The 22187-nt window shown below is 46.0% G+C and overlaps 1 protein-coding gene and 1 non-coding gene across 2 annotated transcripts; one reads left to right on the forward strand and one right to left on the reverse strand.

Moving 5' to 3' along the window:
• The first annotated feature begins 1798 nt into the window (after positions 1–1798).
• LOC114198516 (U6 spliceosomal RNA) lies at positions 1799–1904 on the forward strand. Its single transcript, XR_015769386.1, has one exon. It is a non-coding gene; the product is annotated as a U6 spliceosomal RNA (small nuclear RNA).
• Positions 1905–3253: 1349 nt separating this feature from the next.
• On the reverse strand, positions 3254–21628 carry CASC3 (CASC3 exon junction complex subunit). Its single transcript, XM_028089836.2, has 14 exons — positions 21332–21628; positions 20938–20965; positions 20563–20600; positions 11739–11897; positions 11497–11648; positions 10816–10992; positions 9945–10630; positions 8561–8625; positions 7742–7856; positions 7214–7312; positions 6746–6960; positions 5833–5955; positions 5426–5486; positions 3254–4937 (listed from the first exon to the last, which is right to left on the reverse strand). Exons 1-13 carry the CDS (start codon positions 21560–21562, stop codon positions 5463–5465), a joined length of 2112 nt encoding a protein of 703 aa, XP_027945637.1. The 5' UTR covers positions 21563–21628; the 3' UTR covers positions 3254–4937; positions 5426–5462.
• Between the last annotated feature and the right edge of the window lie 559 nt (positions 21629–22187).

Raw genomic sequence — 22187 nt, forward strand, 5'->3', positions numbered from 1 at the left:
GGCGGCGGCGGCGGCGGCGGCGGCGGCGGCGGCGGCGGCGGCGGCGGCGGCGGCGGCGGCGGCGGCGGCGGCGGCGGCGGCGGCGGCGCTCCTGGCCCGGGGGAAGGTGGCAGAACTGAGACCGCGCCCCCTCCTCCAGTCTCCGCCCAGTCCCCGCCCCTGCCCTTTCTGGACACGCCCCCTGGGCCAAGCGAGGCTTGAACTTGGGCGCTGGGGCTGGCCTGGGGAGGGGGGAATAGTAAGCGGCTGAATGGGATTGGCGTCAGGGCAGATGCAGAAATTAAGGGCAAAGGTGATGGGCTGATTTACCAATGGAGAGTGATTCCTGGTTTGGGGGCTCTTAAGTGTCATTTCAAAGAAGTAGAGCAGGTGTGTGGCCTGCACAACTTGGGCTTACCTGTACTCAGGTGAGGCCTACAAAGATTGCTGATTGGGTGTCCATTATTCTCAACCCCGACAGTATGGTCTGTTGCCATATTTGTGGCCTTTACTTTCCTTCCATAAGAAAAGCTGGAAAGGCCTGGGGTGGATTGGCATTGGCACTGGGGGCGGTGCCCATCTGCCCTTTCTGGTAGGGCACAATAGGTGGTAAGGGCCTGGCTTGTGAGAGGCAGGTACCGGCAGGCAGGTAGGATCCAGGCAGGGAGCAGCAGGTTGTGGCAGGTCTAGCTGGGGTGAGGAGAAGAGAGAGGAGGCCCGGGGGGGGGGGGGGTGGAGATGAGGAGTATAAGGGCACCTGAGCCCAGCTGGCAGCAGGAGACAGCAGGGCCACGGAGATGAGTAACAAGCTCTAGAACTGCCATCCAACATCATTAAGCATGGAGAGCTCCTCCGGAGCTGACATGGCCATGAAGTAGGGAAAGTGGTGCCAATTTGCATTCTGTCCCTAAGGATACACTGCCCCAGAAGGAGGAGGTGGGTGTAGAGACACACTCAGTGTAAACACATCAAGGTTAAAGTAACAAGGTGGGGGAGTGCCACCAGGTCCCAGAGGGATTGAAGCTCCTTGGACAATGCCCCACCCCTGTTTACTGTGCAGGGACCAGGCAGGGACAAGAATGCTAAAGGCTGGGAGTAGTGGTTGAATTGAACAGGGTGTGTACTACACACGTCACTGTGTGTGCATATCTGGTCCTGTGTGCTAGAGCATGTGTTCACAGAAATAAAGCTTTGCACACCCATCTGTGGATTTGGAAAGGGAACAGTAAAAGGGAGAGAGTTTTGGCTAAGAAGCTGGAATAGAGATCCAAGTATCAGCTTGCTGGGCTCCCTTTATTGGACACCCCACTGTTCCTGGGGTTAAGAGGAGAAACTGGCTGGAGTGGCTAGGAGCTCCCCAGGCATTTTGTGAACCAAATAAGAGGAGAGGGCTCCACTCCCAGCACATGCCACAGTTACCAGATTAAGCTGGTTGCCTTGGTAACCTCCTCTCTGGGCAGGATTTGGGATTGTCGGTTACGGTTACGAAGGGGGAAGAACTGGGGAGTGTGGAGGGTGTGGGGGCTGGAAATAAAAGAGGCAGGGACACTTCTGGAAACTGAAAACCTGGGGAGTAAGACCCCAGCACCCCTGCAACTACTCAAGGATACTGGACAGAGACTAAGTTCAAGGACTTGAATCAGGAAGGAAAGCTAGCACTGAGTCATGGCCCTCCTAGAACAGTGGTTCTTGCCCCAAGTGCACACTGGAATCCAGGGGAACTTCTCAAAAATACTGATGCCTAGGCCATACTCTAAACCAATTAAATCTTTGGAGGCAAGGCCAAGGTTTCTGGTATTTTTTAAAAGATCCCCAAGTGGTGCTCACTTCAGCAGCACATATACTAAAATTGGAACTATATAGAGATTAGCTTGGTCCCTGCACAAGGATGACACGTAAAAGGTCCCCAAGTGATTCAAATAGCCAGGGTTGAGATCACTGCCCCAGAGGGACAACCCAACCCAAGTGGGCTGCCAATGCTGGCAGACAACTTCAGGATTTGAAGTTCTTACTGTTCTGGATCACCCACAAGGTAGTAGGCCTGTGCGTTGACCCCACAGAGGAGGAGGGGCGGCATGTAAGAATTATCAAGAGTGGTATCAGTAACAACTGTGAGATGGTGGCAAAACAACTTTGAGCCCAGCCCCTAGAAGGGGATGGGGCAAGGCTACCTAAGGCTGATCTGTCTGCCCTTTGTACTCCCTTTCTGCCCACCAAGAGGCGGACTGGTAGGGCAGACAACCTGGGAGCTTTGCTGAGCTTGAGTTTCTTCTCGCAGAGCTCGTTACCAGGGCAACAGAGAGCAATGGGATCTAACTGCAGGACCAGGGAAGCAAGAGGCAGGGGTGAGGGGGAAGCATCTTAACAGCCATTCCTCCTGCCAGTAACCTACCCCCAAGACTGGCTGGCATTCTTTGCATGACCCCAGGAGATCAGGCTCATAGTTACCCATCACCCTGTGGGGGAGGAGGAAAGCAAATGGACATGAAGAGGAATTAGGGATAGGGGTTAAAAGAGTCATGGTCTGCAAGCTCAAGCCGCAGCAAGGGATGTAGGGGGAGTCCCAACTATTTTAAGGTATACTAAGATGTCCATGCCCCCAGTATACAAGGATTTGTGGTACCCAAGAACAGATGCCACCAGCTCCACATTCAGTTCAATTGTTCCCCCACACCAGATCAACCTCTGTAGTAAACTTCCACCCCACTCAGGATCTGGAAGAAAACAAAGCTAGGAAATGACCTGTGCACATCAAGGGCCCAGTGGCCTTGGTAACTGGCAGCATAAGCCACAGCTGATGGTCTCAATTGCTCCTCTTAACCTTGACGAAGATTGAGAGAAGCCTTCCTCTTAGGCTGTGTTCTCGGTACTTTAGTGCCAGCGTGTCTTTACTTTTCAAGAAGAAAGCTAACCACCTGTGCCTCCCCCTCTTCTAGGACCTGGTACAGTTGTACTGACATGGGGCACATTACACTGGAAAACTCACTTGCCAAACACTAACAAAGGCGACAAGGATAGCTCCATTTCATTAGTTTTTCTGTCCCTGACACTTCCAATCCAAGGGACTGCATGGTATCCTGGGTCTATGTGGCAATGGCATTAGGATGAGATAACCAATGGGGAGTACACACACACACCTGTGGGCTCCTCACCTCTCAGGGCTTCCATTTCACAAGTCTTGAGTTGGCTTGAGTTGTGACTGTGGCTCTGGGGAATGAGCAAGTCCTCTCCTATCCCACCCAATCAAGACTCATGCAAAACACTGGCAAAGGAGCCAAGTTTACAGCCTAAATTTTATTATCTCCAAGTCACAATGCTGATCACAAATGTGCACCCTTTAAAATAGTAACAAACAACAACAACACACATGGAGAAATTCTTGCAAAGAAACACAGTGGACCAACAGAGACAACTGTCACAGTGTCTTAAGGTCTGGGAATCTGGGCATGCTGCCCACAGGCTTGAGGAGACATCTTCAGGTTTAAGGCAAAGGGGACAGCCTACAAAGGCACAACCACCAGCCACCCCTGGAAGAATCTCTTAGTTATTTCCTCCTTGGAGTTTACAGCTTGAGTGCCTCTCCCCACTCCCCACCCTACACCTGTGACTCAAGAGTGGTTAGATCAGCTGCTAGAGAGAAGGTAGGAAACAGTGACATTATTTGGGGAGACACAGCCACCACCATCTCCCTTAGGTTCTGTAGGACAGGGACAGTGGCCAAGTTACTCCTGGCAGACACAAGTGCTGCAGCAATAGGAATCTCTTCTGCAGAGGCAGCAGGGGAGTGGTTCAGCGCTGTGGATAGGGAGGAAAAGAGGGAGGAGCCCTTGCCCCGAAAGTGACTGGTTTCCTTAGGCCAGAAGCCCAGATGTGGTTTCTTCAGTTTGCAGGGACAGGAGCAGAACTTGGGGAAAATCGGATAGTAACATCTAAAACACTTGTAGCAGGAAAGACATGGAGAAGAGCAACTGCAAAGTACAAGACAGACCGCTTGCTGGACAGTATCTGCCTCTAGAGAGATGCATTGGTCCACAGCAACTGGGAAGGGGGCGTGGTAGGGAGGATGGAAAGCAGATAAGCAGGGCCCTCTAATTCCACTTACCTCAAAGACTGAGCCCTGAGGACTATGTGAATACAGACCCCTAAGGTGCAAAGGCTTACTCCACTTTCCCTTTCTTACAAAAGCATCTGGTTTGCCACCTCTCCCCACTGTAAAAGACTTTGCCCTCAAGTAGAGGACTGATGCCTACCACAGTACAGGGACTGATGGAGGCTCAGATTCCTGAAAACCGAAGTCAAGAAGGGCTCCTACCACACACTTTGAGTTTTTCTCCGCAATGAGACACTCTGTGGACAGCTCTGCTTCCACAGGGTTAGAGGAATTAAGAGAATCCAAGTATATAATAACAAAGGCCAGCCAAAAATGAAAGGCCACCTCTTTGCAGGCTTGGTGGGGGAAAACTGGCTGGTAAAATTTCAATTATCTGGGATGCAGGGAAAATCCACAAGGGAAACCAGAGGAGCTAGAAAATCAGAAGAATGATTTCTCTCTCTGCCTAGACAAAGAAAGAAACTAAAAGAATATTAATTTAAGAATAGCAAGCCAGGCTTTAAAAACGAACATCTTAGGAAACAAAACAAACAGGAAGGAGCTTCCCTGGGAGAAGACATTTGAATTTCCCAGGAAAAAGTGAAGAAGAGTAAAAGACAGGGGCTTCTGGATGCAGACCCAGAAGCCTGAGCTGACTGGATCTCTGCTCTTCTGAGCAAAGCCAACTCAAGTAAAGAGTGGAGATGGGAGGAGTCCACTTGTTTGTCCCTTTCTCCAACAGAGCCTGTCCTCAGAGGAAGGCAGGGGTCCTTCTCATTCAGCTGCTTGCCGGTAGGAGCCACCCTGTATCTTTGAAGCCTTCCTGGTAGTAAACAGCCAGTTGTATTTCTCTTCTTTCCTGGGTTCTCTGACAGTGGTGGGGAAAAGGGAAGAATCAGCAAAGCATTAGTGGACCTTCTGGGCATTTACAAGCTGTTTTCAAAAAGCCACATTTCTAAATAATGTGTTTTAAAATAAAGTCCCTAACAAAACAACAACAAAACCCCCATGGTCTTTGTCCATGACCTTTAAAATTGGCTCTGCTGCAAATACCTCAAATTTAGATTTCTCCTTTCCTTAAAAACAAAACAAAACAAAACAAAAACAAAACCGTCCTGCATTTTTTCCTTGCAGCTTCCCAAATGAAATTCTGCCAAGTTAACAATGGTTTCTGCTTCAACCCTGCTCAGTGCATTCCCAAAACAAAGCATCTGGCAAATTTTGAGACTCCTGTAAGCCTCTCCATAAGATACCTCATGATTACAGCTTAAAGCACTAATTAGGGGATTGTTAAGCAAGTAAGCATGAGCATTAGTTTTAAGAATTTATAAGAATCGTAGTACATTATATACTTACTTTTATATGTTTGATTTAAATTTTTTAGAAACTCCTATTAACTGGAACCCCTGCTTACAACCTGAAATAACAAAGTTAGAATTTGTTACCAGTCATTAAAACAACCAACCAACAGGGGCACCTGGGTGGCTCAGTTGGTTAAGAGACTGCCTTCGGCTCAGGTCATGATCCTGGAGTTCCAGGATCGAGTCCCGCATCGGGCTCCCTGCTCAGCAGGGAGTCTGCTTCTCCCTCTGACCCTCCTCCCTCTCATGCTCTCTGTCTCATTCTCTCTCTCTCAAATAAATAAATAAAAAATATTTAAAACAAAAACAACCAACCAACCAACCATGGAGACACACCCAGAAAAGGAGAGAAATCTTCTAGGGGAAAGGAAAGCCCAGTGATGTTGGAAGCAGCTCTCATACCTCAGGTGGTGGGGGCTTGATGGTGACTGGCTGGGGAGTCCTCCGGGGTGGGGAGGGCTTTGGCTGCACCTGCTGCTGGGCGGGGTTATAGTAGGTCACTCCTCCATATACCTGTGATGGGGCCTGGGACCCCAATAAGGCAGAAGAAAAAGTTAGGGATACATTCACCTAAACTATGATGAACATTATTCGGGCACAAAAATAAAAGTAGTGAGGAATTTTATAAATCTCTAAGCTGCCCCCCTTTAAAATAAGTGATTATTCATTTCTGCCTTACTATATCCTGATTATGTTCTGGTTTCTACTTCTTCAAAGTACTACTTAGCTTTCTCTAATTCCTACCATCAACTGAAAAATGAAAGAGGCTGAGCTCAGTGGTGACACTTCACATACAAGATAGTTTCAACCTGTTGGGAGTTAAGCAGTACAGGGAGGGGTAAGGATAATACAGCTTCTTTATTCAACTGAACAAACGGCAGAGACTGCCACCTAAGACATACCAAAACACCTGAATGAAACATCATTAAAGAAACAGAAGAGGGCGCCTGAATGGCTCAGTCTGTTAAGCATGTGCTTTTGGCTCAGGTCATGATCCCGGGGGCCTGGGATCAAGTCCTGTGAGCCTGCTTCTCCCTCTGCCCCTCCCCCCTGCTTACACTTGCACGCTCTCTCTCTCCCTCAAATAAATAAAATCTTTAAAAAAGAAAAAAGAAACAGAAGAGAATAAATAGATGATGGGCATTACATAAGCTGCATTTCCAGCTCCTGACCACCAAGAGGCATCCTGGTGCCACATACAAAATCAGTGGCATTGAAATGTTCTCTCAAATTCCTTAAGCATTCTCCCCATACCACATCCTTGTCTGATTTAAAGGATGCGTACCTAGAAAAATCTGCTCATTAGCCATCTCACCTGCGTATTAGGATACAGATGAGGCGGCGGTGGGGGAGGCAGTGCCCCTGGAGCATAAGGGTAACTGGGATTACCAAAGTTCATGACGCCTGGAGCAGAAAAGTAAGTAGGGGCAAGCAACTGCTGAGGTGGTGGCTGGCCTGGAGACATGGACACTGGTGGGGGATAGAGGCCCGGATTGGGCAGAGGTGCCGGTGTCTGGTGGGGATGTAAACCTGGACAGGAAGAGGAAAACAAAAACTGAAATAGAGGATGGCACCATTTCCATGGGATGGCCTGGCTGCCCTGCTCAGCACAGACTCAAGATGGAAGTCCTCAGGATGGACCCAAGAGGAGTTTGTTGCCCAAGCTGCCAGAGTGGCTAGCCTTGTGAGCAAGCAGCACAGAGCTCAGGAGGATGGAGTCTGTGAAGCCCCCAACACATATCATCACGTACTGGAAGCATATAAGCAGAGGTGCAAGGCTTACCTGGGTGGGGAAGGTGCATTTCTGGCTGCACAATCATGCCCTGAGGAGGCAGTGGGGCAGGGCTGTCACCATGGGTATAGATTGGTCCCTGGAACTGCACTGTAAGATATCACATTGGGACTCTCATAAACCCTCACTCTTATTGTCCCCCAAACCCTTTAAAAGATGCTCTCGGGGCGCCTGGGTAGCTCAGTCGTTAAGCGTCTGCCTTCGGCTCAGGTCATGATCCCAGGGTCCTGGGGTCGAGCCCCGCATCGGGCTCCCTGCTCAGCGGGAGGCCTGCTTCTCCCTCCCCCACTCCCCCTGCCTGTGTTCCTGCTCTCGCTGTGTCTCTGTCAAATAAATAAATAAAATCTTGAAAAAAAAAAAAAAGATGCTCTCAATTTTCCATGTGAAGAAAACAGCAACCAGACAATGTTTGATAACCACTGTGAGAAGTAGGAAGGGAAATCCAGGAGGCAAGAGGCTGGTCTCTTAGTTCACTTCACGCTGCCGAGAAAGGTGCCCCAATAATAAGAGAAAACTCACGTGGATCATAGTAATGTCCCTCCATGATACTGATGTGCACAGGAGGAGCAGGGGGCTCTGGCACAGGTCTTTGCCGCTGAGATGAATAGCGTTTGGCTCGCCCACCCTGGACACCCTGAAATAAAGAGGTCTGAGCAAAAAGACTGCCAGAGGGCTGACTCTCATATCAAGTCCCACCCTACTTTAGGTGCTGCAAAACACACACTTGGTACATGGCACATGTTAAACAGTATTTGCAAAATGAGGGGTGCCTGACTGGCTCAGTCATAAAAGCATGCAACTCTTCATCTTGGGGTTGTGAGTTTGAGCCCCACATGGGTGTAGAGATTACTTAAAAAAAAGTGAGGAAAAAAAAAAGAGTAGGGGCGCCTGGACTCAGTCAGTTAAGCATCCAACTCTTGATTTTGGCTCAGGTCATGATCTCAAGGTCATGAGATTAGAGTCCCGTGTCCGGCTCCCCGCTGAGCTGAGCGTGGAGAACTGCTTAGGTTCTCTTTCTCCCTCCCCCTCTGAGCCACTGCCCTCCCTGCCCTGCACTCTTTCTCAAAGAAAGACAGAAAGACAGACAGAAAGAAAGAAAGAAAGAAAAAAGAAAAGAAAAAAAAAGAAAGAAAAGAGTATTTGCAAAATGAATTAGAAAAACCAATGAGAAACATCAAGATCTGAACCTAGGCCTTGCTACCCTTTCTGGAGAGCGAAATTAAAAGAAATATGGGTAAATCAATGGAACACTGACTCCCAAGACCTTATCTTAGTTTAAGCAATGAACAGCTGTTGCATGCAGGCCCCTCCCCCACTACTCCCTTTCCCTTTCTGTACCATTTCTTCCATCCGGTTAAACTGAGGTGGAGGTCCTGCTCCCATGTGTATGTGGTTGGGCATACCTGTGATACAGCAAAAAAAGTCACGGCTACATAGCAGATAGATATGAGTGGGACTAAAGAGAACATCAAGAAAATGACAAGTTTAAGAATCCAACACAGGAAACTGCCGCCTTCTTTTAAACTGACAAAATTCCTTTTAAACTATCTCTGTTTCCTGTCAATACCAGCATTTGGAAATTTGCCCCCATTTTCTGCAACCTTAACACAAAAGTCTTTGAATATGAAGAAAAAAAAAAAGACTTCAATGAGAAAATGCAATTTTCCCGCCAAATACTTTCTGTACAGAATCCATGGGAGGTTATAATCAGCATTATAAAACATACTGAAAAATCTCAGCCTTAAAGTTTCTGGACAACTGGACATTCTGTGAATCTGCCTGATTATTCCTGGCCACAGAGTTCTAGGCTGAAGTTTGGGAAGATACTCCCCTCTGGCTGAAAATGTCTCAGGACAAAAAAAAAAAAAAAAAAAAAGGATATTTTAGAGACTGTCTTCCAATGGTAATAAGATACCAGTAGAAGGGTATACTCCTCCATCCAAAGATCAACTCCAAGTCCAGTTTAGGCTACACTGGTTTTTGGTATTCAAAAATCATGCACACCAAAGAAGGATGCTGAAACTCCCAGTCCAAATGAGGATTTCCAATCTTTAAGTTCAAAACAGATTTCGGAAACTAAGGAAAAGATCCTTTGATTTACCTGACTGGAGGGAGACAAAGACGGATGGGCAAGAGCGGTGGTAGACAGGTCCTAGTTTCTAGAACTATGCTGTCCAACATGATATCCAGTAGCCACAAGTGGTTATTTAAATTTCAATTAATTAAAATTAAAAGTTCAGTCCCTCAGTACTCTGGCCACATTACAAGTATTCAAAAGCTTATACTATAGAAAGTTCTACTGGGCAGCCTACCTCCACATTAAGGAAATTAGGCTTTCCTTTCAAATAGACTAAATTCTCATCCAAATTCAAGTGAGTAAGTTTCCGCCTTCAAACATTTAACCATTAGTTCATATAATAAGAACACTGCCCACCTGCTTTCAACTTTTCCTACAGAGAATGGGTAAAAGATTATGCATGCAGGAGCTCCATACTGATGACTAGTCAGGTAATAGTAGGCAAAGTAGTAGGGGTAGTCTTGGGTAACAGATAAAACTTCTCTGAGGTCTCCGGATGAATATACCTATGAATCCATCCACTTCTTTCAGTTAATGAAAACAAAGATATTTGTCACACCCCATATCCCTGAGACCTAAATCCCATGCCCACAAACCCAATGATGCACAGGGAAAAAAGCTAGTCACTAACCCTAAGGTACCTACCCCGAAGCTCACGTGGTTGCAGGAATGAAGGCTGCCCTGGACTCCAATTCTGTTCTGCTATATTTAGTTGTGCCACATCTTGCTCAAGTCCACTTGTAGTAGAATCCACTGGAGCCTCCCAGTTTCCAGTCTTAGCAGGTGGAGGAGGGGTCGTTTCTGGGACTTGAGGTGCTGGGTTCAGCCCTTCAGGTGGAGGGGGCACCTCCTCTGCAACCTTGACTGCATCTCCAGCTTTGATTCTGGTTCTTCTTGCCCGGGAGTAGGATTTCTTCTCAACAGGCCTGTCAGGGGCCGGTGGTGCAGTGTCGGGAGCAGCAGCTGGTATCTCTGAGGCCGCCTCCTCCTTCTCAGGACTGCCGAGCACTTGAGCATCAGCTTCTGGAGATGGGTCCCTCACAGGAGTCTGCTCTAGGCGCCGTGATCGGTAACTGCTTTCATGTTTAACAGTCTCACCACAACGGCCACCGTGCTGCCCACCAGCCTCCACAGGCCTAAAACCAGCACGACCTTCCTTGAAGCCCCCAGATCGAGAATAATTCCTGGGAGCAGACATTCGGCCAGTCCCTGCAGCATTCCTGTTGATAAATGTCCGTGGCGGTAGGGTGCCCCCAGGACCCTGGTGGCGATGGGACTTGTTTGGCCGCTCAATAATCCAGTTTGGATCTCTTTGTGGAGGACTCCCAAACCTGAATAAATGGAATGGCAAAAGTCTTAAGAAAAGAAATAACAAAGGAGACCACTAGAGATATAAACTGAGGGTCAGGGAGACTTCCCATATACCTCATCCACTGAATTACAGGCTGGAATGGCATTTTTAAAAAGCAGAGTTCTTTCTACAAATATAACAGTGTCAACTCCAAAATTTTCTCACCTGGGTTTCCGGATTCTTCGGGGTTTGATGTCATCAGGATTGTGAGCTGAGCGGATGTCATAGCCATAAAGAGCAATGAGCTCCTGTCGGGACTTTGGAGCTTGTTCATCTTCCCGGAACTTGTCATGCTCCCAGCGACCCTCATCCTTCCATAGCTTTCGCTGACGCCCCTTGGGTCTGGATAAAACCAGGGAAAAGTGTCTTAGATTGGAAGACTCTGCCAAGTAAAGATGTTCACGAAAAAAAAAGAGGGATGGGCAGAGAAACAGTAGGAACTTCACTGGTCTCCCCATCTTCCCAGACAGATCATACAAAACCAAGAGTGAATCACAGCATCTCAGGGCCTGCTGGGCTCAAACAGAAAGGGCACAGAAATGAGGAAAAGACTTTACTTCAAACTACCCGGCACCTTGGAAACATCTCTCGCCTGTAAGGCAGTTTACACAAGTACTTCATGTCCCAGAGGCTTGAGCCTCAGACTAAGGAAGGCAATGGAAGTATGCGTCCGAATCCCAGCTCCTCCACCAAGAGTTACCAAATATTCTAAGCTTCACTTTCCTCATTTGTACAAAAGGGATAATCATAATAACCTTAAAGTACTGTGAGCAGTAAATCAGCAAAGCACCTAGCCTTTAGTAAGCACTAAATACGTTCTAAATAGCAGCAACAAGAGGCTGTTACCTGACTTCCTCCTCCTGTGTCTGCCCTCGAAGATCATGCTCAAAGAAGAGCCCTTTCCGGGGTATGTAGGCTGGGTTCTTCCGATCTTCATCATCATCCAAATGCTTAGGGCCCTTTTTCCCCACTTTGTTCTCCACAGGTTCTGTGCTCTCCTAGAGGACAGATAAAAGGCTCCTTATTCTCTCCAAGGTTAAGAGCCCTTAATCTGACCCCCAAAATGGAGGCCTTTGGTGGACACTGACCTGTCCATCTCCACTCTGCCTCTCTCCAGTCACAGTGCCTTTGGTGTCAGGCTTTTCTTCTCCCTTCTCTTCTTTTGCTGAAGAATTAGCAGCATCATTGGCTTCTGATTTCAGCTCTACTTTGGAGTTTTCCTCTTCACTGTATTCCCCTTCCTCACCCTGAAAAAAGTTACTCTATCAGTTGGAAATGGTGCATTTTTTCCCATTCTTTAGGTAAACATTTTCTAATGAACTTTTACTATAATGTAAGAATTAAAAGCAAACATATCAATACTCTTATTAAAATCTCTAGAGGATGGGGCACTTAAAAAAACCCATAATAAAACAAATATACATACATACATTTATATAGATCCATGTAAGTTTTCCAGGAAGACATGCAAGGAAATGTTAACGGTGGTAGCCTCTAGGGAAGGAGCCCAGGAGATATGAAAGGGAGGCTTGAAACTGCCTAGCATACAGAAAACGACTAATCTTTGTTGATAATTTCTCTCCATCTTCATGGATTGTTTCCTAAACATGCAGGGCCTAAAAACTACACTCTAACTCAAGTTATGAATTCTCTCATCTCAAAATGGCTTAGAGCAGATTTTTAACTTTTTAGATTAATTATGTGGATCTCTTTTAGGCTCTAAAATTTTCATGGATCTCCATTAGACAACAGCTCAGTATAATATCCACTGACTGAAAAAATGTATGACCGGGCGCCTGGGTGGCTCAGTTGGTTAAGCGACTGCCTTCGGCTCAGGTCATGATCCTGGAGTCCCGGGATCGAGTCTCACATCGGGCTCCCTGCTCAGCAGGGAGTCTGTTTCTCCCTCTGACCCTCTTCCCTCTCGTGCTATCTCTCATTCTCTCTCTCTCAAATAAATAAAATCTTAAAAAAAATGTATGACCAACAACTACTATATGTTCAATAATACTTCAAAATGAATTTACATTGTATTAATTTTTATTTTCAAAAACAGTACTGCATAAAGATGGGAGATGTAGATTTAGTTCATAAATAATAAGAGCTGAACTAGCGAACTTGCAAACTCTTTGTAATAACACTTTTTTTTTTTAAGATTTTATTTATTTATTTGACAGAGAGAGAGACACAGAGAGAGAGGGAACATAAGCAGGGGGAGTGGGAGAGGGAGAAGCAGGCTGAGCAGAGAGCCCGATGTGGGGCTCGATCCCAGGACCCTGGGATCATGACCTGAGCCGAAGGCAGACGCTTAATGACTGAGCCACCCGGGCACCCCAACACTATGATTTCTCAACCCTCAAACTGGGAAGTAGTGGCTTACATCTTTTATATCTATGATACAAATACTCAATTTTCTGTAGCATGAGATCCCCTTAGCCAACAACTCTTTCCAGAATTATATAATTTAGAAATGAAAACCAAGGGGCACCTGGGTGGCTCAGTCGTTGGGCGTCTGCCTTCAGCTCGGGTCATGATCCCAGGGCCCTGGGATCGAGCCCCGCATCGGGCTCCCTGCTTCGCGGGAAGCCTGCTTCTCCCTCTCCCACTCCCCCTGCTTGTGTTCCTGCTCTCGCTGTGTCTCTGTCAAATAAATAAAATCTTCAAAAAAAAAAGAAATGAAAACCAAGCCCACGTGCTCTCTTGCCTCTCTACTATGTCTTCCCTCTCGGCCGCATCAAGATTAGATAATCCTGCTTGTGACAAACTGCTGGGTCTATTCTTACAGAGGACCGTCCTTAGGCTATCTTCTGAGTAGGGGCCACCAGAAAGGGTCAGGTAACAGAAGTGTGGCTAGTTCTAGGCAGGGAAAAGGAGTAACTAAAGCTCATGCTGGGCTGGCTTTAGAATATTCTCTCACAATTCTCTCAGGATTTGGACCTCAGGGGGCAGAGCTATAGGCTAGGGGAGGGTAGTAGGTTCAGACACCTGAAGACCAAGAAATGGGTTCAAAGAAAGTTGGGTTAGTTCCCATTGTCGGGTTAACAGGTCAGGGTGCCGATACCCCTCTGCCACCTGGTAGATACTGTGCACACTGGTCTTATTCTCCTAACTGAGTCTGACACTTGACCTCTTATAACTCCAGCCCCAGGCTAATGTCAGGAATGTGATCAAAGAGTCCCACTGTGAGATTCCTGATGCAACAAGAAGCTCCTGAGCTCTAAGTTTCTGTCCTTTCTTCAAACAGAGTGAGGTCTACCCAACCCGCCCAGACAAGCCAATTAACTCCTCTTCCCTGCTCAGCATCCAGGTGTTTCAGCCTCTGTGTTCTGGGTGAGGATTCCCGGAGAGGCAATACTGTTGTGAAACTTTCAATTTGAGGGAGACCACATCCACACTGTAAGGATTAAGCCTTTACCCATAGCCTTTTTTTTTTTTTAAGATTTTATTTATTTATTTAAAAGAGAGGAGAGCGAGCAAGAGAGAGAACACAAGCAGGGATGAGGGGCAGAGGGAGGGGGAGAAGTAGGCTTCCCACTGAGCAGGGAGCCTGATGCAGGGCTCCATCCCAGGACCCTGGGATCATGACCTGAGCTGAAAGCAGATGCTTAACGACTGAGCCACCCAGGCGCCCCTCAAATGAATAAATTCTTAAAAAATTTTTTTAACTCAAAATGGATCAAAAACCTAAATTCAAGAGTTAAAACTATAGGACTCTCTCTTTTTTAAAGACTTTATTTATTTACCTGACAGAGAGCACAAGCAGGGGGAGCAGCAGGCGGAGGGAGAGGGAGAAGCAGGCTCCCCGACACGGGGCTCGATCCCAGGGCCCTGCCACTTAACCACTTAACCAACTGAGCTACCCAGGCACCCGAAAACTATAGAACTCTTGTAAGAAAACACAGGAGTTAATCTTCAAGACTCTGGTTTTGGCACACACTCAGCAAAGCCTTCTTAGATAGGATATCAAAAGCAGGAGCAAAAAGAAAAACCAGATATACTGGACTTTATCAAAATTGAAACCTGACACCATCAAGAAAGTAAAAAGAAAACCCACAGAATGGGGAAAAAAAGATTTGCAAATCATATCCGATAAGGAACTTGTATCTTCAATATTTTATAAAGAATTCTTACAACTCAATAAAAAGACAACCCAATTAAAAAATGGACAAAGTATCTGACTAGGCATTTTTTCCAAGGAAGATACACAAATGGCCAAAAAGTACAAGGAAAAATGCTCAACATCATTAGCCGTCAGGGAAATGCAAATTCAAAATGCGGCACCATTTCACACCTACTAGGATGGCTAGAATCAAAAAGTCAAGGCAAGACAATTACATGCTGGCAAGTACATAAAGAAATTCCATATATTGCTGTTGGGAATGTAAAATGGTGCAGCTGCTTTGGAAAACAGTTGGGCAGTTCCTCAGAGGATTAAACATAGTTACCATGGGGCACCTGGGTAGTGCAGTGGATTAGGCATCCCACTTCAGCTCAGATAGTGATCCTGGGATCAGGTCCCACTTCAGGCTCCCCGCTTGGTGGGAAGTCTGCTTGTCCTTCTCCCTCTGCCCCTCCCCTGCTCATGCTTGCTCGCTCACTCTCCCAAATAAATAAATAAAAAGTAATCTTTGGGGGGAAAAAAAGATTAAGAAGAAAAAAACACAGTTACCATATGACTTAGCAACTCCATTCCTAGGTACACAGCCAAGAGAAACGAAAACATATATCCACACAAAAAGTTGTACACTAATGTTTATAGCAACATTATTCATAATACAAAAAACAGAAACCCAAATATCCATCAGTGAATGAACAGATAAACAAAATGTGGTATACCCATATAATGGAATGTTACTCAGCCATAAAAAGGAATCAAGTACTGATACATGGTACAACAGGGATAAAAACTGTGGAAACGTAATGCTAAGTGAAAAAAGCCAGTCACAAAAGTCCATATATGATTCCATTCATATGAAAGGCCAGGATAGGAAAATTCTTAGACACAAAAAGTAGATGTGTGATTGCTTAGGGACCAGGGTATAAGAATGGAGGAACTGGGGGGCAGGGGGAGTAACAGCTAAAGGGTACAAGGTTTCTTTTCAAGGTGATGAAAATGTTCTGAAACTAATCGTGGTAATAGTTGCATATATCTGTGTATACACAAAAACCACAGAATTGTACATTTTAAATAAATTGTATGGTTTGTAAATCATGTCTCAAAAAAGCTGTTTTTTGTTTTTTTTTTAAGATTTTTATTTATTTGACAAAGAGAGACACAGCGAGAGAGAGAGAGAGCACAAGCAGGGGGAGTGAGAGAGGGAGAAGCAGGCTCCCGGCTGAGCAGGGAGCCCAATGCGGGGCTCAATCCCAGGACCCTGGGATCATGACCTGAGCCGAAGGCAGACGCTTAATGACTGAGCCACCCAGGTGCCCCCTCAATAAAGCTGTTTTCTAAAAAACCTACCTAGGGCGCCTGGGTGGCTCAGTTGGTTGGGCGACTGCCTTCGGCTCGGGTCGTGATCCTGGAGTCCCGGGATCGAGTCCCGCATCGGGCTCCCTGCTCGGCAGGGAGTCTGCTTCTCCCTCTGACCCTCCCCCCTCTCATGTGCTCTCTCTATCTCATTCTCTCTCTCAAATAAATAAATAAAATATTAAAAAAATAAAAATAAAAAAAAAATAAAAAACCTACCTAGGGGCACCTGGCTGCCTCAGCCCGTAGAGCATGCGACTCTTGACTGATCTTGGGGTCACTGAGTCTGAGGCCCACATTGGGAGAGTAGAATTTATTTTTTTATTATTTTTCAAAGATTTCATTTATTTATTTGACAAAGAGAGAGCAAGAGAGCACAAGTAGGGGGAGGAGCAGAGGGAGAGGGAGAAGCAGGCTCCCTACTGAGCAGGGACCAACTCAGGAGCCCAGAGATCATGACCTGAGCCACAGGCAGACGTTTAACCAACTGAACCACCAGGTGTCCCTAGAGTTTACTTTAAAGTATTTTTTTTTTTTAAAGACTTTATTTATTTATTCATGAGAGACAGAGATAGAGGCAGAGGGAAAAGCAGCCTCCCAAGAAGCAGGGGGCCTGATGCAGAACTCGATCCCAGGACCCTGGGATCATGACCTGAGCCACCCAGGCGCGCCCCTAGAGTTTACTTTAAAACAGACAAAAAAACAAAACAAAAAAACCCCTGCCTTTTACTCCTATTCTTACTTATTCACTTACCCTCTCCTCCTCTCATCTCCAACTTAAGATATCCACTGCTTTGACCCTTCACCTTCTCCCTATCAGTCTTTTTCCACACTTTCCTCTCTTTAGCCTCCATGGCCCATTATTTCGATCACTACTAGATTCCAATCACCAAGTCCCTTGCCACTCCCCTGTGCCCAGGACTAGATCAACTCAAATGTCTGCTTTTTCTAGGTGTACAACCAGACTATTAATCATCAATGAAGGGGTTTAAAAAAAAAAAAAATCACACAACTTCACGCATTGGTGCCACCTCCAACCTCAACTACTTAAACCTCCTTTAGTCTGACAATTCCTCCCCTGATCCTCCCTCCACTAACCTCCCTACTCAGTGTCTTTCCTCCTATTTCATAAGGAAAACAAAATGAAAAAGAGAACAGCAGTTTCCTCCCCTGGACCTAAAAAAATATATACTGGGAATATCTAGACAAAAACAGCAAGTGACCAAAAGGGAAAGAAACTAAGTGATTATCAGTTTTGTTCAAGGTAAAATCTTTGGTTCATGTTGTCTTTCCATGGATCTGGAAATACCAATTATTTGCAGGAAATACAAAGGACAGAGGGAGCAGGATGAGTTGTACCATGAGTGAGCAAGCAATCATCAAAATCTTTTCAAAAGATAAACTGTATGGAAAAGAAAGGGATAAAACACTAACCTGCAGACTAAGAGACAGATCAAATTTTAACAGGCAAGACTGAACTGTAGTGTATAGGTATATAGTTAGTAACCAAGAAAAATGCAAGCAAGTAATGCATTACTATGAAAGTCAGGACATCAGGCCTTTTTCTCTAATCTGGACTACTGCTGTCCCATACAGCAACCACTAGCCAAACATGGCTACTGAGTACTTAAAATGTGGCTTTGCAATTGAAAGAACTCAAGTTTTAAGTTTAACTAAATAGCCACATCTAGCTGATGACCACTGTATTGGACAGAGCAGAACCAGACCTTCTTAATTTTCAGACAATATATACTATATATTGCCATTTCAAAGTCCCACAAGTCCCTCAATTTCAAAACAACCAAAACTTAACCCACCAGTGTCCTTCCTGAAATCTCCTGTGTCCCGTTCTTGGTGAATAACATCATTCATCAACTTGGGCATCCTTTTGACTCCTTAATTCACATTCCAGATTCAATCAATCAAGAAGTTCTGGTAGTACCACCTAAACATCTCTCAAATCAGAGTCCCACTGCCGGGTCTCTTCTTTAGGACACCATCATGTTCCTTGGCTTATCCTAACAACCTCTTAACAGCTCTCCCTGTCCCAAGTCTTGCTTCATCTTCCATACTTAAGCCTTCAGTAGCCTTCTTTCGTTATTAGGATAACATCCAAATTCATTTATATACAGAAGCATCTTAGTATAAATTCACAATCACCAAACCTCACTGAACACTCCATACTGCCTGACAGTCTTTCCAGGGTTTCCATTCTCTAGTGACGACTGCAAACATTCCTCACCCCCCAACTTACCTCCCTTTTGCTTTTTGTAGATAAGTTCATCACTGACTTCAGAGAAAATAAGGCATCTCATTAATCACCACATTCTGTGAATTCCATAACCTAAATAACTTTCAATTTTGTCCACTTCTACTTTCACTGCTACTACTCCACTCCAGGCCACACTTACTGCTTGCCTCGGCTTCCATAATAGCTTTAACTAGCTTTCCTGCCTCCAGTCTTGCTCCCCTCAGATCAACTATCATTGCAGACAAAGTAACTGTTATAAAATAATAATTCTCAAATTTTACTGTGCATAAACATCAATCTGGGATCTTGTTAACATATAAATGTCTGAGTCTTCCCTCCCTCTGCAAGATCTTATTTCAACAGAACTGGCCAAATGGATTTTCTGATGCAGGTGTTCTTTGGATCTGACAAATCTTTAAAATTTAAGTCTAATCCATATCATACACTTGTTTAAAACCCTGTTACGCTTTCTCACTTTCTTAGAATAAAATCCAAATGCATTTTAATAGGGTTCACAAGGTATTTTAAGATTTGGACTCAGACTCATCACTTAGCAAGAGTCACACTAAACTTTTCATATCCTCCAACCTGTCATACAGTCCATCCCTTCAAGACCTTCTTCCCAGACAGTGTTTCCTCTGCTTAGAATACTCTGCCTGGCTCACTCCCACTCACCCTTGAAGTCTCTATTTTAACATCTCATCCTCTAAGCATTTCCAAACAGTTAGTTGGCTGCCCCTGCCATGTGCTCCCGAAACACCCTATGCTTCTGATAGTGTGACACTTACCAAACATTACCGTAATTACTTGTCTGTTTTCCCCCAAAATGTAAATTCCAGGAGGGCAGAACCATGTCTGTCTTTTATTCCAGTGCCTAGTACAACTCCTGGCACACAGCAGGTACATAATGAAGACAAGGAACAAGTAAAGCCCTTCATGATCTGGCCCCTGTTCATTGATTTGCCTTTCTTTCTTTCTTTTTTTTTTTTTTTTAAAGATTTTATTTATTTATTTGAGAGAGAGAGAATGAGAGATAGAGAGCACAAGAGGGAAGAGGGTCAGAGGGAGAAGCAGACTCCTTGCCGAGCAGGGAGCCCGATGTGGGACTCGATCCTGGGACTCCAGGATCATGACCTGAGCCGAAGGCAGTTGCTTAACCAATTGAGCCACCCAGGCGCCCCGATTTGCCTTTATTTCTGATACCCATCCTGTCCCAACAATGTTCCAGCCACACCAAACTACTTGCAAGTTTCCAAATAATCAGTCTTCTCTCCTGTGTCTGGACTTTCGCAGCAGTTGTTCCCTCTGCCTAAAACATGGCCTAACACCAACTTATTCTTTCCTGATTGCCTAGGATGGATTTAGTACTCAGCCATTAATATCCTACTTAACCCTATCCCTAGCAGTTGTCACCATATCCTATGACTGTCTGCATGTTTATCTGACTTCCTAAATCATTCCTAAAAACAGAAATTTTAGTAGTGTTCGCTATTACATCTCTAGGACTTAATAGAAATCTAATTATGTAGCAACAGTTCTATAAAATTTATAGAATGAACCTTTGATCCATAATCCAATTCCTCCTGTCCATAACCCCATGACCCAAATTCCAGAACTCAGGACTTAATATTCAACAACCCCAGGAAACAAACAGCCATTCACACAGCATCTCTAGTAGTTCATCCAATCAAAACAAGTAAGGTCACAAAAGCTTGGCTTATGCAAATTTTCTCCTGAATTTAAGAGGGAGAAAACTTCCTATAAACTGAGGGATGTTTCTGATATAAACCACTCGAAATCCTGCCCTTTTAAGGTTTTCAAATACACTTGAAAAAAATATCCAACTAGCTGGTTTCATTCCCTAGGCAGCATGAAAAGAACTGTCATCCTGTGAAGGGCTTCAGGATGTTCTCATTCTCCTATTTAGAACCTTATTTTCTTCGGACAGGGTGAAAAGCCAACTACTAACCGCGTTAACATATGAAACCTGAAAAGGCATGCACCAAACTTCCCTCACTCTAAGTAAACAAGACCTTTTATAACAGTTTCTGAAAAGCATAAATGAAGAATGCACAAGAGAAATAACAAGGAGGTCATAGTACTTTTGAACCACAGGTGTGTCCATGTTTTTAAAATACATTTAAAAATTTCCAACCTATAGCCATAGAAAAAAAGAACCTATCACACTCACTTCAGAGTCTTCTGCACTTTCATAATCCGACAGAACAGCTGAAAGAAAACAGAAATATGTAAAGAAAAAAATCAACATAAATTATTATAAATATATTTCCTGATTGCTTTTTAAGTCAAACTAAGACTCTCATTCAATTCTGACATCAACCTATCAGAGAGGTAAAATTATAGTCCGTATTTACAAATGAGAAACAGGATCAAAGAGTGATCTGCCCAAGATCATACTGCTAAAACGTAAGCTTGTAGGCACTCTGCTACAAAGAGCCACTTTGTGGCACCCTCTCCCAAATCCTGAACAGTCTGAGAGAATGTCAATTGGCGGAAATAGGTGATCTGAGTTTACAGTCAAAAAACTTGTCACGATGCTACTCACCATCGCCCTCGATGCCATCTTCACTCTCCTGAAGGAAAGAGGACATGGGTTAGTTCCGTGATTTCCAAAGGGCGGGGAGTTAAAGACTCAACACGAAATGGGTGAACAGGAAGATGAGGAAAGGTACATCTTTAACAAGTAGTGACCAAGGGAGGTCCGGTCTCTTCACTTCCAGCCCCAATTTCTGAATAAACATCCGCTTTTCACGTGCAGCGCCTCTGCCCTTCTCCCAGAAACCCCTAACACCTCCTCCTCCCTTGGCGCTCCGGATGCACACTGCACCGTGATGGCTCTCTTCTCTAACACGCTATGCCCCAGCAGCTACCATCAACTCCCAGCCTCCCCTCACCACCTACACCCCGCCCCCGGGCCCGCCCCACCCGCGCGCACTCACACATTCCGACTCCTCAGCGCTCTTAGCCCCCCCGCTCTCCACCCGCCGCAGATGAAGGGCCCCAGCTCGGCCTCCGCGCTGGGAAGGCAGAGAGCCACTGCCACCGCCTCCAGCGCTACCGCTGCAGCTCCCGCCGCCCCGCGCCGGGGAGCCGCCGCTGTCTGAGCCCGAAGCACCAGACTCTTCGTCCTCCGTGTCCTGCGAAGCGCGCTGCCGCCGCCGATCCGCCATCTTACGGAGAACGGCCGCCAACGGCCAGCTCCTTACGTACCGCGCCCGTCGCAGGGGCTGCCGGGAGTCTCGAGAGCTAGTCCCAGCATGCTTCACGTGCGACACTGGCCGCCGCGCTTTTCAGGGGGAGGGGTTAGGGGTGGGGCGGCCGCCCTGCGGCACGTTTGCCGGCGAGCGGGATTACGTAATCGGTGACGTGCGGGGGGCGTGCCGCGACCCCTGTCTTCCCTGGGGTGGGCCCCCGGCGAGGGGAGCTGAGCTCAGGCTGCCGCCTCCGGTTCCTCGCCCAGCCATCTTGGGCCTTCCGAGTGGAAGGCGCCCACCTGTCACAGCTTCACTGCGGCATTGGGGCTGTTTCATAGTTTTCTATTTCCGTTTCTACCTACGTTTGAAGCCGATCATTTTACTGCGTTCGTTTGCTTGGTAAAATCACGAGTCAAGGTAAACCTCTAAAGCTGTTGTGCTGCATCAGATTTGCCACAGCAGCCCATTTGAAACTAAAGATGAAGGAGCAATCAGTTGTCTGCAGTGAAGCTCGAGGACTTAAGTGTTGCAGCACTACCATGTTTTCTGTTTTCTCATGTCCTCTTCTTGTATCTTCCCACTCCAGCTATCACTTCTCCCA

This window comes from Eumetopias jubatus, unplaced genomic scaffold, assembly GCF_037043125.1.
Source record: "Eumetopias jubatus isolate StellerSeaLion01/CBP00866 unplaced genomic scaffold, mEumJub1_p1.0 scaffold_10, whole genome shotgun sequence".
Classification (NCBI taxonomy): Eukaryota; Metazoa; Chordata; class Mammalia; order Carnivora; family Otariidae; genus Eumetopias; species Eumetopias jubatus.